This window comes from Salvelinus namaycush, chromosome 15, assembly GCF_016432855.1.
Source record: "Salvelinus namaycush isolate Seneca chromosome 15, SaNama_1.0, whole genome shotgun sequence".
Classification (NCBI taxonomy): domain Eukaryota; kingdom Metazoa; phylum Chordata; class Actinopteri; order Salmoniformes; family Salmonidae; genus Salvelinus; species Salvelinus namaycush.
Window position 1 is genome coordinate 33726750 of NC_052321.1, and position 17500 is coordinate 33744249.

General features: G+C 45.7%; 1 protein-coding gene across 1 annotated transcript in view; it reads left to right on the forward strand.

Moving 5' to 3' along the window:
- The first annotated feature begins 3936 nt into the window (after window positions 1–3936).
- bcl11ba (BAF chromatin remodeling complex subunit BCL11B a) overlaps window positions 3937–17500 on the forward strand; it is a 42829-nt gene continuing 29265 nt past the window's right edge. Inside the window, exons 1-2 of the mRNA XM_039009117.1 lie at window positions 3937–3940; window positions 4156–4668. Coding sequence (XP_038865045.1) covers window positions 3937–3940; window positions 4156–4668 — 517 coding nt within the window. The remainder of the gene's footprint in view (window positions 3941–4155; window positions 4669–17500) is intronic.

Here is a 17500-nt window from a genome sequence, read left to right on the forward strand (position 1 = left end):
CATTTTACAGTTTAAACGTTATCACATTTGTGTGTGAATAGGGGGACTGTTATCTTCAGGGTTTTATTTGCGGTGTGGAAAATGTGAACAGTCTCGCTTTATTAAAAGTGTGTGTTTGTAGCGAGGAGCGAGGGCAATTGGAATGGAGGAGGTAAGCGGCGGAACGGTTTACCCCGAGATATTAACATGACAACCCTCTCCTCTCCCTGATGATGACCATGGCAAAAGTTAGCGTGGAATATCGACACACTCCTCGGGCTGTATTATATAACCAAACTCTGCTGGAAAGAGAAATGGGCCTTTTTTCTGGGCCAGCGAGACAGACAATCTGATTGGCCAGATACCTGTCAGCAGCAATTTCACTCTCCTTTGGGAGAAACACTATGAATTGAGTTTCTCTGAAATTAAAAGAAGAGCTGGCTGGTTGCTGGAAAGTGAAGGCTTCCATCCATTTTAGCTTGTCGTTCGTTCTTAGACGCTCAATTTGATTTGGGTTTTTGTGCTTTACACCGGCTAATTGAAACCCCATTAGTAGGTTCTCTGACTCAGGCTACGTCCCAAAATGGCACCCTATTCCGTACAGTACATAGTGAACTACTTGTTTACCAATGTCCCCTCAGACTCAACCAGCCTTATTAGTTCAATTAGGCCAAAGCCAGGAGTTTCTTCCTTCCTGCCTTCACGTCTGTCATTTGCATAGAGACCCACACCCTAAGCCACAACCTACCAGCCTCATCAAGACCTGCTAATTTTGTGTCTCGGAGACAAAAACCACAGAGAATATGTCAGCTAGAAAACAAACTGACACTTATATCAGTTTTTCTTTTCCTCTCAAAAACCCATTGATTTTAATACAGGTCAAATACATTGAGTCTTCAGTTTGCATTAGGCCAAATGGAATATATCTCAGTACATGCTCTATACTGCAGGTTTAAGTTATATTTAAACCCGACTGTGAACATATCACCTTCTCTCTCTCTCTCTCGCTCTCTGTCTCTCTTTCTCTCGCTCTCTGTCTGTCTCTGTCTCTGTCTCTGTCTCTGTCTCTCTCTCTCTCTCTCTCTCTCTCTCTCTCTCTCCTTCGCTTCCCCTAATCTGTAGGCTGTGTCCAAATTAGCACCCTACTCCCCACACAGTGCACTACTTTTGACCAGAGCCCCATAGGCGTTGGTCAAAAGTAGTGCACTAGATAGGGAATAGGGCTCTAATTCGACGCGCGCCTCCTGTCTCTGCGGAGCGTGCTGGATGAAGATGAGTAACATTTGACATTTCTGAGGCTCTAATGGAATTATAGGAAGTATTTGTTGAGGGATCAGAGAGAATGATGAGACGTAATGTAACCTAGGTGACAGCATGGTTATCGGGGGGCGGTAGGGAAGGGGTGCCGTGGACAACAGCGTGCGTGCGTGCAGACACCATCATAGACTGTCCTAGAGTCTCAGCACAGTTCACTGATCCAATCCCACACAATCTGACAGTGTTTGTTTGTTTGACTCATGCCAGTCTTCTAGAGTGCAGAGTAAAGCCTAGTCAGCCCAGGCTCCACTGACACTACTGATGTAGTCTATAGGAGCCGAACCCTTCAGGTAGCAATATTTAGACTGTTCTGAATACCTTTTCGGGGTAAATCAGAGAGCAACATTAGCTAGGCCGTGATTCACAGGTCCTGATCAGAGTGTGTTGAGCTGTCTGCAGTCACTTCCTGATGTCACCACACCTCTCTACTCACAGCAGGAAATCGACCTCAGTTCCCACAATGCAATGCAAAGTGAGGGCCTGATAGCACTATTGTTTATAGCTGTGTGTGTGTGTGTGTAGGCTGATCTCTGTGGCTTGTTCATTTACACAGGAGAACCACTGCAGCCTAATTTGATGCACAGATGGCCTGCCTATGCCTGCAGGGCACCCCGGCTCTGTGTGTGTGTGTGTGTGTGTGTGTGTGTGTGTGTGTGTGTGTGTGGGGGGGGGGTGTGTGTGTGGGGGTGTGTGTGGGGGTGGGGGGGGTGGGGGGGCGTTAGGATCAGGCCATGACACGCACGCCCGCGCACACGCACACTCCTGAGTGTGATCATACAACACAATGGTTGCATGTCAACAGTAATGCTACGTGCATCTAGATATGATGCTGGAAAAGTGAAGCCGAAGCAAAATGCCCCTCCTGTCCTCATGTCTTCCACGACAGGGTCATCCGGCATTGATCAGGCAATGGCTATTTTACATCACAGGAAAGCAATAGAATACAAAATGAGTTGTTTTCCTTCTCCATATGTACTACAGGGGCCATAGGTATGGCAGTTCATAATAATAATGTATGATATTAAAAGTAGAAGTATTGAATACCATTGAATAAAATCAAACACAGTATTTCCATTCAATGAATGTCCTGTATACACTTTTGACTGTGGTAATAATTGGGGATGATGTTTTTAACCCGTTGTGGCTGTTTCTGTTAAAAAATAAACATGAGCAAAACAAACACATGCTGAAGGTGTGATCATATATCCAGAGGCCTTTGCTCAGTTTCGACATTACAAATCTGTCTGCATTTCTAATTTGCAGCTTATACAAATGGCAGAAGGATGCACAGCCTGCTGGTGATCCATCATCTACAATTAGTGAAGGAGGGAGAGAGTCCTGGGGGACATGTAAACAGGGCTACCTGAGCAGCGTGCCAGGGGCTCACGCTACCTATATCTTTTATCCTTGCTTTTTTTTTTATCTACCTCTTTTTATCAGTTGCTCAAACCACCCTCTTTCTCTATCCCTTCTTCTCCCCTCTCTCTCTTGCTCTCGCTCTCTCTCTCTCTCTCTCTCTCTCTCTCTCTCTCTCTCTCTCTCTCTCTCTCTCTCTCTCTCTCTCTCTCTCTCAACCTGTCTTTACCTCTGTCCTCACGCCGCTGGTGTGTGTGTGAGGATAACATCTCTGCTATGATTGCCGTGGCGATAGCATCACAGTTTATATACAGCCCCATGTATCTGCACACATGAACTTGGACCTGAGCACCACAGTACAAGACAGCACAGTAGTACAGTACGGTAGAGAGACACTCCACTCAGCGTAGCTCAAAGCCTGACGAACAACAGCACAGCGCTGGCTGAAGTTGGCATGTGTCTGAGAGACGCGCTAGCCAGCTAAGGTCAGTGGGGTGAAGAGAAACAGGAAGTAGGGAGAGATGAAGAGGTGCAGCGAGAAGTGGCAGTCAGAAAGGTTTTATTGTAAGAGTGGAAGGTGGCAACACCGAACGAGAGCCTCGGACTACAAAGGGGCGATTGTAGCCACTTGTTGAAAGGTGTAGGATGATATTTCAAAATGGAGGCAATGAGAGAGGAAGGGGGAGAGGGAGTAGAGGGCAGTTGTCTGCGGTTTGTGAGTCTCTGTTTATCTAGGTGACAGAATCAGCCAACAGATCTGCAGGGCTTTTGTGGTTGTAGAAAATACCAGTCTCTCTTTCTCTCTTTCTCTTTCTCTCTCTCTCTCTCTCTTTCAATTCAATTCGCTTTATTGGCATGACGTAACAATGTACATATTGCCAAAGCTTATTTTGGATCTTTCTCTCTCTCTCTCTTTCTCTTTATCTCTCTTCCTTTCTCTCTTTCTTTCAGACAGAGTCCTATAACCCAGTGGTTCCCAGGGGTCGGCAGGGGAGCTCGGAAGTCCCCCGCCCCCCAATTTTTTTAAATTATTTATATTTTTTAAAGGAACTCTGTCCGGCTTTAAACTTACTCTTGAAAGTTGTAATAGTATAACACGCAAGGTGCAATTTCAAAATCAGTTCCTCTTGTCATGTTAGTCATTGCATACCATACCATACCTTGTCAGAAATGTCCAGATCAACTAGCCCATGTCATCTAACGTTTTTTAGCTTGTCATCTAACGTTTTTTTTGGATAAATTAGCTTTAAAACGTGCAACATTTCCTTTGCAGCCCATGACAACATGCGTAGAATTGCAGGAAATAGGCTATAAACCTGCAAAATTAGAGGAGTGTGAACAGTTTGTGTCATGTTCCCCAATGCTGGAAGGGGGGCCCCGAGTGAATACGTCTGGGAACCCCTGCTATAACCCAGAGCTGTGTTTTACACTTCCACAGAACAAATCACACTATTTATAATAACCCCCCCCCCCCCTCTCTCTCTCACTTTCTCTCTCTCTCAGCGGCGGAGGCTGACCATGTGGATGGCGGACTTTCCGTGTCTGACTCCCTCACCCAACCTCACCCCCACCCTCAACCTCACCCCCACCCTCACCCTCACCTTCAACCTCACCCCCACCCCCACCCCCTGTTGTCCCACCCGGCCCTGCTGGACCCCAGCCTATCCGACAGCCTGGCCATGGGGCTGGGGGACCACGACCTGCTCACCTGCGGCCAGTGTCAAATGAACTTCCCCCTGGGAGACATCCTGCTCTTCATCGAGCACAAGAAGAAGCAGTGCCAGGCCCTACTGCAAGGCCCTGGCTGCTACGACAAGATGGCCGCCGACCGCAGCAGCCCCTCCCCGCCTCACCAGCAGCAGCAGAACCAGGGTCGCCACGGTCACAGCCAGCTGAGGAAAGTGGTGGAACCGGTGGAAATCGGAATCCAGGTGACACCGGAGGAGGAAGAGGATGAGAGGCTGATGGTGACGCCCATCAAAGGAATTTGCCCCAAGCAGGAGAGTGCCCTGGCAGGTAGGTCACACACACACACACACACACACACACACACACACACACACACACACACACACACACACACACACACACACACACACACACACACACACACACACACACACACACACACACACACACACACACACACACACACACACACTATCTCTCCTCTCATTTACCTCTGTAGCAGTCAGACAGGGGCTTCCTGTTGTGATTGTGATAGTGCTCAGCCCCTCATGAGAGAGAAATAGAAAGGGGAGAGAGTGAGCTGATTTCATTAGGGCAGAGCGGGTGCCGTGCAGAACGAGGAGAGAGGACAGAGGAGAGAGGAGAAACAGCACATTACCCACTCAAAGCCCTAAAACCCCCTCAAGGACTCAGCTAGTTGAAACAAATTGTGCAAAACGTGACAGAGACTCACCCCTACTCTCATGGAGAAATCCAGCCTAAGCCATCTGCTTAAAAGGTGAAAAGCTCATTAAGATTTATATAGGCAAAAAAAAAAGGGAAAACCGAGCAGGATTAAAAGAGCTAGTTCCCTATTCAGTGGGGTAAATAGGCAGTTTAGTTTAGACCAGCTGGAAGCATGGGGGAGAGAGAGAGGGAGCTCCTCTCCTCCACAGTTATCTTTCACAACAGGCAAGTCAAGTCCTCCACAAAGAAACCCAGAGGGAAATGGGTCTCATAAAATAAAATCATATTCTGGGATGGACAACGTTACCAGGAGAAACCAACGCAGGGGAGCGGTTTATGACACTGCCTCACTCGGTCTCCATCATTACAGCTTTAATTTTTGTCTTTCCTCTGTTTCTTCATTCTGCAATCGTTGTTTGTGAAGTTAACCAGCGGCAGCAAAGACAAGTTATTCTTCACCACCATCGCCACAATACCTCACGTCTCCTAATAATCAGGAAGTGGCTAAATGATCCATTAGCCACCATGCTTCTCCACTCTGCTTCCTCATTCAGACTGGTAGTCATTGGAGACAAAGACCTTATGTAAAGGTTTATCTGAATATTGTCATATTGCCCTCGAATGCAGTTAAAAATAAAAAAATGTAACAAGGGATTGATAGCTACTGTGTAATATTTTACAACTCAACAATACTATTCTGCAGTGAGTGTGCGACCTCAGCACTTCCGAGTCTGCGACTGCGTGTGTATACTCCTGCACTCCGAAGTGTGTGGCTCTGCGGTTTGGCCGGTGCAGTAAAACACTAGTGTTTAGGGGAACTTTATCAATATTTTAACACCGTGTCTCTGTTCACGTCTGAGAACTTCCTCTCTGCCTTAGAAGGCGCCCCTCAGCAGCTCCCTGTGCACGTTAACTGTTTAGATAAAACATTTTTATTTTTTTTACAGCAATTTGATATTTGATATGGTAATATGAGGCTTGTTCAAAAATATGTCTTAAGTTGAAGCTTGATCTTCATTTTCTTCATTTTATACTCTTATTCTCCAGGGAGAAAAACGTGATAGGTTGCAAATAAGCCACTACTTAATGACATCGCACAGCTGGTGCGTATAGCGTGCCTTGAGAAGTGTACTGAGGCATGTGCACTAATTGATTGGTATTGTTAATTTGAGGTCACGTTAAGAGGATTTATTTTGTATACACTGTTATTTTTAATGTGATATGCACATATTATTGACAACTATCCTACTGCCTAGTCTTTTTGTGAAATCAGCTCAATTATGCTTGTGAAAAATTCTAATTGCACAGTATATATTCTAGCAACAGAACCATTTTTACATTAAAAGGCAAAAACATGTTAGAGGTTAAATTGGATGTGTATATCATCAATAGTAAATTAAACTACAGCAATAACATTTAAGATTTCTATTTTGTGATTATTTTACATTTCCAAGCAAAATATAATTGATATTTTATATTTCCAAGCAAAATATAATTTTTGCAAGCATTTCATTTCAAGCGTATTTTAGAAATCAACCCCATAAATGATAACAGGAGGATTAAAATAACGACAGGTGAAATGTGCCTATGCAAATCATATTAAGGTTTTCTATAAATACATTTATGCCTTCCATTAGATGAGAGAGAGAGAGAGAGAGAGAGAGAGAATGGGGTGCAAGGGATAGAAAGCAGGGTGAGGAGGAGGCGTCCTCAGAAAGTGATTAAGAAGCTTGAATGTCAGCTTGTGCGTGGGGCTAAACACAAGCCTGCAGCCGACCACCATTTATAATTGCCTCCCAGCAGGGTAAAGTATTCTTTTATGCTAAACCTTTCCACTTCCATTTGTTCTCAACGTGAAATGGAAAAGGGAAAAAAAAGAAGAAACACACTCATACGAGCTTGCTTTTTAAAAATAGAAGTGGTATCTTTGCTCTCCAAGCACCGATCATTTTTCATGAATTTGTTTTTTTTCTCTCTCTCTCTCTCTTTTAATATAATATATCCATCTGTCATCTTCTAGTGGTGAAAAAGGGAGTGAGAGAAGGGAGAGAGCGAGCATAAAAGAGGAGTGTGGGAGGTTTTTCAGCTTCCACAGTGATAGTAGCAGCTGATTGTGAACAGACCAACATTATGAGTCTCTGTGCTCTGAGGACCTCTCTTCTCGCTGTTCTGTTGAGTCTTCACGTCCAAACAGCAGTTTGATGTGTTCCTGTGTGTCTGGATGAGAGAGAGAGAGGAGACTCCCTAGCAGACATAGCAAGGTTGTTTTGACAAGCTGTACACTCCCGTACTTCACCCAGCCGTCAGACCCCATCTCATCACCACACTACATACCTGCCCTGTGACTGACAGCTCTCACACAGTAAGGGGAGGGGCCATGTCTTAGTGATCACTTCCTGTCACGTGACACGTCACAGCTCTTCTTTTTTTCTCCTCTCTTCTCTTGTCTTGTGTTTGTGATAAACTCCAGCCATCTGGAGTGGGTTTGCAGTGCAGTAGACTGAGAAGACCTAGCCTTGTTTTTTTATTTATTTAGTATACCTGGGGATGAAACGTAACACTGAGAATATCCGAAAGCAGAGCGTACTATTACACACAACAGGCCAACGCCTCCTCCCTTCAGGCTGTTGATTAAAAAAACAAAACGCAACCACTTTGATCTCCAGAACTCATATCAAGCGGGGAAAAAACGGATAAAGAAAAAAATGTCCTCCACACCTGCAACACCTCATATTCCATTCCCTTTACAGTGATCCTTCTCTTCCTCCCCTCCCCTGGCCTGCTGTGAGGAAAGTCAATGTTATCTGTGAGTATATAGGACAGCCATGGAAGAGGAACCACTCCAGGGTTGAATTCAATATTTCTCTGACGCTCCGGTATCAGCAGGACACGCAGCCTTGCTCAGCGACCACCTTATATTGCCACTTAGCTGTCTTAAATTTCAGCGCAATTTAATTATGTTTAATAGACCCTAATTAAATAAAATATGACATTCCCACTATAGCCCGGGGCTAGGAGAGCTACCGCTGTGGGGGAGAGAGAGAGCGAGAGAGAGAGAGAGAGAGAGAGAGAGAGAGAACACAGTGTGAGACAGAGGCTGATTGGGGGAGTGTACAGGGCCCCTGGTCAAATGTAGTCCACTATATATTGAATAGGGTGGCATTTGGGACACACGCATCTACCCTGTGGCTCGAGCAGGTTAACACCTAGAGAGAGAGCCTCTCGCCTGGGGAACACTTGCGGAAATAACCCAGACTGTCAGATTGCACTGAGCTGGTCAATTGTATGTCATTAAGCGATCAAAATGTAAGGGAAGGGAATTTTATCAAGTCCCAACCATCTCCACCTCCGCCCCTTAATAGTTTGAGTGAGTGAGTGAGTTGTCGAGAGAGAGTGAGCATTTAAGTCTTTCCTGTCCTGTCGTTATTTAATTGCACATTAATTGGAGGTCTTGGGGAGAGAGTGATGAGCAGAGATTAGAGTGGCGCTATTTCTTACCTCTTCTGATGTAAGTACAATCGGTGGGCGTTCCATTGGATAAGGGAACCAAATGACCTCATCTCCAAACCAATCAGCCTCGTGTTATGTGTGCTATGCATTCATACCACTTCATATGGGCCTTTTGAAAAGGCTTATATGATCTTAATATACTTTACAATAGTCTCAAAAGGCCATATTAAATACTATGAGGATGAAAGGGTCATGTGGAAAATAATCTGGCCTAGAGGGACTGTACTGCAGCTTAGTCACCAAACTTGTGAATGTAGGAGTGCTGAGGAGAGTTGAGGACTTTGGGAGTTGTGAGATCCGTGAGGAGGTGTCATAGCTCCGAGACATTCAGGTGACAGAGCCACTTTACCCATAAGCCCCTGGCTGTGGCACTGTGACAGTTTGGGTCGGTAAGAACCAGGCTCAGTTATGAAAGAGAGAGAGATTAAAGAGGAGAGAGAGAGAGAGAGAGAGAGAGAGAGAGAGAGAGAGAGAGAGAGAGAGAGAGAGAGAGAGAGAGAGAGAGAGAGAGAGAGAGAGAGAGAGAGAGAGAGAGAGAGAGAGAGAGAGAGAGAGAGAGAGAGAGAGAGAGAGAGAGAGAGAGAGAGAGAGAGAGAGAGAGAGAGAGAGAGAGAGAGAGAGAGCAAGAAAGTGAAGGAGAGAGCGAGGGAGAGGGCGAAGGAGGAAGAGAGAGAGCAATAGAGAAGGATCAAGTAAGAGCGGGAAAGCAATAGTGAGAGATGGAAGGTGTGAGCGGTAAAGAGGTAGAGAGAGAGAGAGAGAAAGAGAAAAAAATCCTCTGCTTTCACCTCATCAGAGCAGAGGGTGTAACAGCACCTAACACTGTGGTGTGCTGCTCTTAAACACTTGTCATCCAGGGTTTAATTCAGACATTTTAACTAAGGCCAGTTGGACAGGAGTGGAAAGGCTCACAGTCAAAATGGGCCACAGCCACTCTCAGCAGTCAGGGGCCTTGCTAGCTAGATACCTTGTTAGGCTGACGTGTTGCCGCTTGACACACACTGTATGTGTGTTTGTACAGTAGATGTTTTTAAGTGCTATGTTTGGTTTCGGTTTGGCAGCGTGGTAAAGGCAAGCTTTTAGGAGCACTTTTGGTGTCGCACCAATATTTAAGAGAAGGAACAGGATTCGGGCTGGAACCGACAGGATTTTGTGTTGGGGAAAAGGAGAGAACATAGTGTCCCATTTGTTGCTTTGAGAAAGATGCCAGAAGCCCACAGTGTATCTGGGGAGATCACTGTTGGGACTGTCTAAGGTCTACCTATATTTGTTTTTACACTGCTGCTACTCGCTGTCTATACATAGACACTTTACAAATTACCTCGACTAACCTGTTCTCCCCCACATTGACTGTACCAGTACTCCCTGTATATAGCCTAGTTATTGTTATGGCATTTTCTTGTGTTACTTTTTTATTTATTTAATTTGTTTATTTTATTTTATTTAGTAAATATTCAAAACTCTATTTCTTGAACTGCATTGCTGGTTAAGGGTTTGTAAGTACGCATCTTACGGTAAGGTCTACACCTGTTGTATTCGGCGCGTGTGACAAATCATATTTGATTTGTGTCTGATACAAAGGCTGGCACGAAGACACGACAGCTGTCCTTCGTGCAGTGCAATCAATGGAAGGATCAACCCTAACCATGTATGTGATGTATACACAAACACACACACACACACACGTTCCAGTCCTTCCACACACAGCTGCATTCTACCACACAGGTTCGATACATAACGTATGCGCCACAACGTTTCGCTCGTCAGATATCTGCTACGTGAGTTGCTGTTATTGAGTTACACACACACTGGTACAGTAAAGACACAGGTGTGTCCGTTCCCCCTCCGTCTGGCCTCTAAGCAGGTCTGGAATCAGTCCGAGAGGTTTACACACACAGGCTAACAGGTGCTAGGGGGGGAGTTATATCTGACCTCTCTCTCACCAGATCCCCCACCTGAATATTTCAAAAGACATGCTATATTTATAAAGATATTTAGCTCTGACAGGGACGCTACCTCTCCGCTGGTGCCGCCGTACACTGCGTCTCCAAGGTCTGGTTCACTTCATACACAGTTCAGTTTGACGGCGACGCAATAACACCTGGCAACATGCACGCACGCACACTTCCTGCCTACCTATATTTGAGACCGTGCCCAGCGAGTGGTGTTGCGTCAGGAAGGCTCGCCATGCCAGCTGTCTGCCCAGTCTGCCAGCCTCCTCTCCTCCTATCACACCTCAACTGCCCATCTCACTGATGTGTTCACTGGCTGTTTGAACCCTCAGGCTACGTCTTCTTCTTTCAGGAGGGAGGGCTGGAGGGGTGGAGTTTTGTGGGGGCATCCACATCTCTCTCTCTCTCTCTCTCTCTCTCTCTCTCTCTCTCTCTCTCTCTCTCTCTCTCTCTCTCTCTCTCTCTCTCTCTCTCTCAAACACACAGATGGGCTATGTGGTTTGGTTGCATCACTTTTGCAAACCCACAGCGGCGTGTGTTTCAAAGGGCATACACACCTGCTCACACTCACTTTTTCTAAATACATCTTCAGTATTTCAATATCGTAGTGCAATGTTTGTAGAGTGAATGAGGATATTGGAAAAGGCTGCAGTATTTGGGTGACTTGTACTGCAGTGTGGATAGGAAGGCTGGCATAACCTCAAAGATGACAGGGGCTAGATGATACAACAAATGTCCTCTATTCCTTGAGGACACACACACACGTACGCACACACACTCTCATACAAACACACATCTACAATAAATAAATAATCACACAACACAGACAGTAAAGCATTAAAAATCTATTGCCATAACACTACACACGTTTGTATTTTTGACTAATTAAGGCTTGACGTCGTACTGTAGCTGTGTGCGTTGTGGCGTGGAGCTGTGGCTGTGGCTGTGCCAGGATCAATGTGTGGAGATCAGGCCTGGGAGTCAATGTGCGTTTGATTTAATGCGCTTCTCTGGAGCCATTACCAGGGCTGGTTCTCTTGTTGTTCTGTTGTTTCAATAAAGCCACGAGTGTCTGGAACCGAGCGGCCCCTTTTTGAAGTGGTAATTGCCCACTTTTGTCTCGTTCCGTTCCCTCTCTCTCTTCTGCGAGCCGTTCACTCACATACACACGCAGACACAGTTGATCTGTTCTTCCTTCCTTTCTCTCTCTCTCTCTCTCTCTCTCTCTCTTTCCCTCTCTCTCTCTCTCTCTCTCTCTCTCTCTCTCTCTCTCTCTCTCTCTCTCTCTCTCTCTCTCCCTCTTTCCCTCTCTCTCTCTCTCTCTCTCTCTCTCTCTCTCTCTCGTTAGGTAGTGCTGTTGGCGAAGTTGTGATGAGAGGGGTTTTGTTCACATGCATTTCAAATAAAGTGTCAGAGAGTGAGATGAAGACCTGATGCATATTTCATCCGCTGCTGGGGTTGCCAAGCGCTGGCTCAGTGTGCCACGCTCACACACGCACGCGCGCGTGCGCACACACACACGTTCAGGCATGTACAAACACTAACCCGTCGGCCTGAGTCTTTAGTCTTCTGTATGATTGATCTAACATACCGATGGTGGCATCAATAACCCTAGATGCTAGGGCGGATTCATTTTAGTCTTATCAAAATCTCCAATTACCATCCATGTCTGCTGTATTAGTTGTCTTTTGTAATGAGCCAATCTTTTCTACAGCTTGTTTCTTGTCAGTAGCCAGACTATGTTTCCTCAGTGTGAGCCTGCAGTAGCCCACGTGAAACACACAAAGACAATCACACTCAAACACACAAAGACAATCACACTCGAACACACTTACACATAGGTGGCTGTCGCAAGTGATGCCTGCACTAATCGCTAATGGATTGGCCAGCCTGGGCTGTGTTGTTTGTGTAGAAACTTGCTTCTGCAGCGATTAGCTGGCCTTACATGCTGCAGAGGAAGACCCCTTTGGTGAGACGCACTCGGCTTGCTTTTCATTTTTTCACATTTTTTTTCTCTTCCCCCTCTCCTCTCCTCCTTAATCCACTACTTCCAAACCCAGGAAAGTGCTACCTTTATACGGGGTTTGAATTGGTCTCTAAATCCTGCCGCCTGGACCGGCTCCAAAGACAGATGAAAAAAAGACGAGCGAGACAGGGGCGAAAGAGAGAGAAAGCGTGAAGCAGAGAAAGTCGTTTTAGTCATTAATAGACCATAAAAAAGGAAAGCTGCATCTTGTGTACTTCTTAGCATCTTCAAAATCCTTTTTAGATTTTTGCCTCGTTGCCTTTTTTCCGAGTTAATCACTTTGCATGCACTCATTTAAATATTAAAATTTTCTTTAATCATCAAAGCCAGTGAGCCTCATGCATATTCATACATTCTCTCACTCTCTCCTCTCATCACCCCCCCCCCCCCCACTCCCCTCCCTCACATCACAGGTTCATTACCTCGCTCCAGAGCCAAACAGCCAAACAGCCATTAGCCTCAGCCAGCTCTCTAATCACACACACAAGCACGCATCCACGCACACACACACACACACACACACACACACACACACACACACACACACACACACACACACACACACACACACACACACACACACACACACACACACACACACACACACACACATATACATACAAGCATGCACGCGTGCACACACAAATACACAAACGCACACACTTGGTCATCAGCACACTAACCGTGCTAACTCGCTGTAACTCTACTACAAGCCCATCCATCCCTCAAGTCTAAAATAACTTAACAGACTTATTATACATTCTCTCTGCTAGGAAAGAGAAGGATGAGAATGAAAGAGGGAGAGGATGAGAGAGAGAGAAAAAGAGAGAGAGAAAGCGAGTGTGAGAGAGAGAGAATGAGAGAGAGAGAGAGAGAAAAACCTGTTCTCTGACTGGAGCTCTGAATATTTGTCAAGAGGCTTGACGAAAGTTACATTTGCATAATGACTTTGTAGTTCTGCATTAATAAAATTTGCATATGAAGCCGTGTTAATTACTCCTGATCAGGCTTTTTTGCATTCATGCATGTTAATTTTCTGCGACTTGCGAGAATTGATGTCCTGGCGTCAGGGATGTGATTGGTGGGAGAGGGCGGTTGTCGAAGCAGGGGGGGGGTGGGGGGGGGGGGGGGGGGGGGGTGGGGGGGGGGGGGGGTGAGGAGTTGAAGAGAGGGTGCGGGAAGGAGGGAGAGGAGGAGGTGGTAGTAGTTTTACTGAGAGACAGAGAATGCAGAGGATAGATGGATGGATGGCACAGACATTTGTGTGTTTTGTAGGAGCTTCTTTTTTTGTTGCTTTGCTCTCTTACTGTTCCCCGCAAAAATCTACTCTAATTGCTGAGGAATAAGAGGAATAAGAGGAATAAGAGGAGTAAGAGGAATAAGAGGAGTAAGAGGAATAAGAGGAATAAGAGGAATAAGAGGAATAAGAGGAATAAGAGGAGTAAGAGGAGTAAGAGGAGTAAGAGGAGTAAGAGGAATAAGAGGAATAAGAGGAATAAGAGGAATAAGAGGAATAAGAGGAGTAAGAGGAGTAAGAGGAGTAAGAGGAGTAAGAGGAGTAAGAGGATTAAGAGGATTAAGAGGATTAAGAGGAGTAAGAGGACGCCTTTCCAGAGGAATCCTGCCTCAGTGTGATGAGACAATACACAGAAGCCAGACTAAATGCTGTAGACAGCCATTTCAAATCTATTGTTTAACTCACTTATTTATCTGAAAGCAAGGCACTTTGTTTGGACCAATATGTAGAAGATACAGGCTCCGTGAAAAATAAATGGAGGGTATTGTCAATGTTGAATAACCCCCCCCCCCCCCCCCCCCAAAAAAAATATTGTCTCGAAAGTGTATTATACTTCACAAGGCTCTTATTTATTCTCTTGCATTTTATTTTCTCTTCATAGTTTGTGGCTGTGCCTCTCTGGCTGCATATGACTCATTATGAGTGAATCTTGTCTTGGGTAAATATTTCAACCTTTCAGCAATTTGCTTGTTTTGATCTCGTTAGTGAACCCTGGGTCATTTAGATTCTCTTTGGGGCATTGTTAGTGACATCTCTGATGTAGAGTCTTTTGCTTGGTGTGGTAAGCCAACAGTGTTTTATCCAGACAGCGTTCTAACAAACGTTGTACAAGTGCCTTGTTGTATTTTGGTCTTTTCCCGACAGACTGAGCCCATTTAACTACCCCATGGGGCCCATCGACTAGGTGTAGAGCTCAGTTAATACACCTTTTACTGGAGCTACTCTACTCCTCAGCTCAAACTTTCTGTTCATAGCCCCTCTGAGTTCAAGCATTTGCTCATGGAATTTTGGCCTTTCACTTGTGGTGTTGGCAAAGGCTTCACACAGCAATGTGTGTGTGTGTGTTTCTCCTTACGCACAAACGCAAGAGAGATGAGAGAGAAATAGAGAGGGAGGGAAAGAACGAGTGTGTGTTTTTCTTCGGGGAGCGAGAATCTGGTGGTCTCCCAGTCATTTGAAAATAACGACAGAATTAAATGCAGAGCTTTTACCAGCATGGAGAGTCTGGGGCCGCGGCCAAAACAAAGATATTTTAGAGCCGACAGACGCTCAACACAGGAGTGGAGTAAGGCAGCGAACCAGGGCGTGCTTGACAGCTCTGGCAAGTGATGGGAGATTGGGCTCGGAGATTTTAAACGGGCCTCACTCGAGCCGCGTTGTCATCAGCCCGGAGATAATTGTACCGAAATAAGTTTTGTCCCTGAAAGATAGACACGACCTCCGAGGATAATTCTGGGGGTTGTTCCTCTTTTTTTAAAACTCTAATCGCCTTGACGTATTAATAAAATACAGTATCGTATCTTGTATTGTTTTTTTGCCGGCAACAAAATGAATGTGACAGATGGAGATAATTGGAGTAAAACTGTGAAAATAAGTGAAAATAGGAAAAAAACACTTGATTCAGGGTGACAATGACTGTCTGCTAACTAAGGAAAGGATACTTCCATGTTCAATTGAAAATGATATCTTGTGATATTTTATCCTTAGTGTGTGTGTGTGTGTGTGTGTAAGAACAATCTGGCCTTAATGGCCATGTACTCTTATAATCACCACCCAGCACAGCCAGAAGAAGACTGGCCACTACTCAGAGCCTGGTTCCTCTCTAGGTTTCTTCCTAAGTTCCTGCCTTTCTAGGGAGTTTTTCCTAGCCACCGTGCTTCTACATCTGTATTGCTTGCTGTTTGGGCTTTTAGGCTGGGATTCTGTATAAGCACTTTGTGACATCTGCTGATGTAAAAATGGCTTTATAAATACATTTGATTTGATTTAAGAGAGTGAGTGAGTGACAGAAGCAAATAAACGAAAACAGGCCCAGTGGAGAGTTGTTGAAATAATCTTTTCCCTCCCTTTCACCTCTCTCTCTCTCTCTCTCTCTCTCTCTCGCTCTCTCTCTCTCCTTCTCTCTCGCTCTCTCGCTCTCTCAGTCTCAGGTCAGGTGGTTGAGTAGAGCTGCAGAGCGAGGTTCCTCAGCCCTGTCTCACTGAGAGCAGGAGACTGTGTAGCTATAGAGAAACACACCTCTGTATGCACTCTGTCGGGGGGGGGGGGGGGGGGGGGGGGAACTCTGTGTAAGTGTTTGTTTGGTCCCACAGGCTGTAAACACCTGAGCCTTTTATTTATGTTATGTGCACATTTACCCAGCGAGCCACAAACTCACCTTTCCATACACCGCACATATTGCTTAAGGTGTATTTCAGAAGGTAGCTAGCTAATAAAGGTGTTCTTTTCAAACTGGGCTCGCCTTAATTCCTTTGTGGATGGAAGGGGTCCCATCTGGTTTGCAGTGTTTCTGGGAGGGACTTGTTTTCTTTTGGTGGAGTGGGATGCTGAATTGTGTCTAGACACACACACACACACACACACACACACACACACACACACACACACACACACACACACACACACACACACACACACACACACACACACACACACACACACACACACACACACACACACACACACACACACACACACACACACACACACACACACACACTCACGAACGCAAGCACAGACGCACGCACACACACACAGCATAAGTTTCCCACATGAAGACATCAGACGCCCTACTGCATGCCGCTTTATGGAGTCACATGGCACATGGCGGCAGATTTGGTATTTTCCTACCGCAGCAGCGGGATAAAGTTGACACTAATTTGGACTGTGAACACCGCCGAAAATGTTTGGCACATGCTGGTAGCCCTCTTTCTCTCCTCTCGGAGTTTTTACCGTCCTTGATTGTGTAGGTTGGTGTACAGAGGCAAGGAGAGCAGCCGTTCCAACTATGTCACAAGTCCTCGGGTATTAAGGAATTTTAAAGGTAACAAGCTTTTTGAATTCGAGTAGAAATTGAAACCAGTCTCTGAGGGTTTTTAAAGAGATATTCTGGTTGGGTGTTTTTCTCCTTCATGCAGACGCACAGCTTCAGAAATGTCTCTCTCTGTGGCTTTGAGAGCGAGATCCACAACACCATTCGGGTGTCAAGCTCCCTCCATGTATTCCCCTCTCTCAGCCGCGGTTGTGCTGCACGTATCAACCTTACAGCGTTTGTTTTCCCAAATATTGGAATTTGTCAAATTGGGAGAGGTGGGAGAAAAGGAGGCGCATACATAGCCCTTTAGCCCTCAGAACAGCCTCAATTCATCGGGCATGGACTCTACAAGGTGTTGAAAGCGTTCCACAGGGACGCTGGCCCATGTTGACTCCAGTGCTTCCCCCAGTTGTGTCAAGTTGGCTGGATGTCCTTTGGGTGGTGGACCATTCTTGACACACCATCAACCCAGCAGCGTTGCAGTTCTCGACACACTCAAACCGGTGCGCCTGGCACCTACTACCATGCCCCGTTCAAACCCACTTCACTATTTTATCTTGCCCATTCACCCTCTGAATGGCACACATACACAATCCATGTCTCAAGGCTTTATT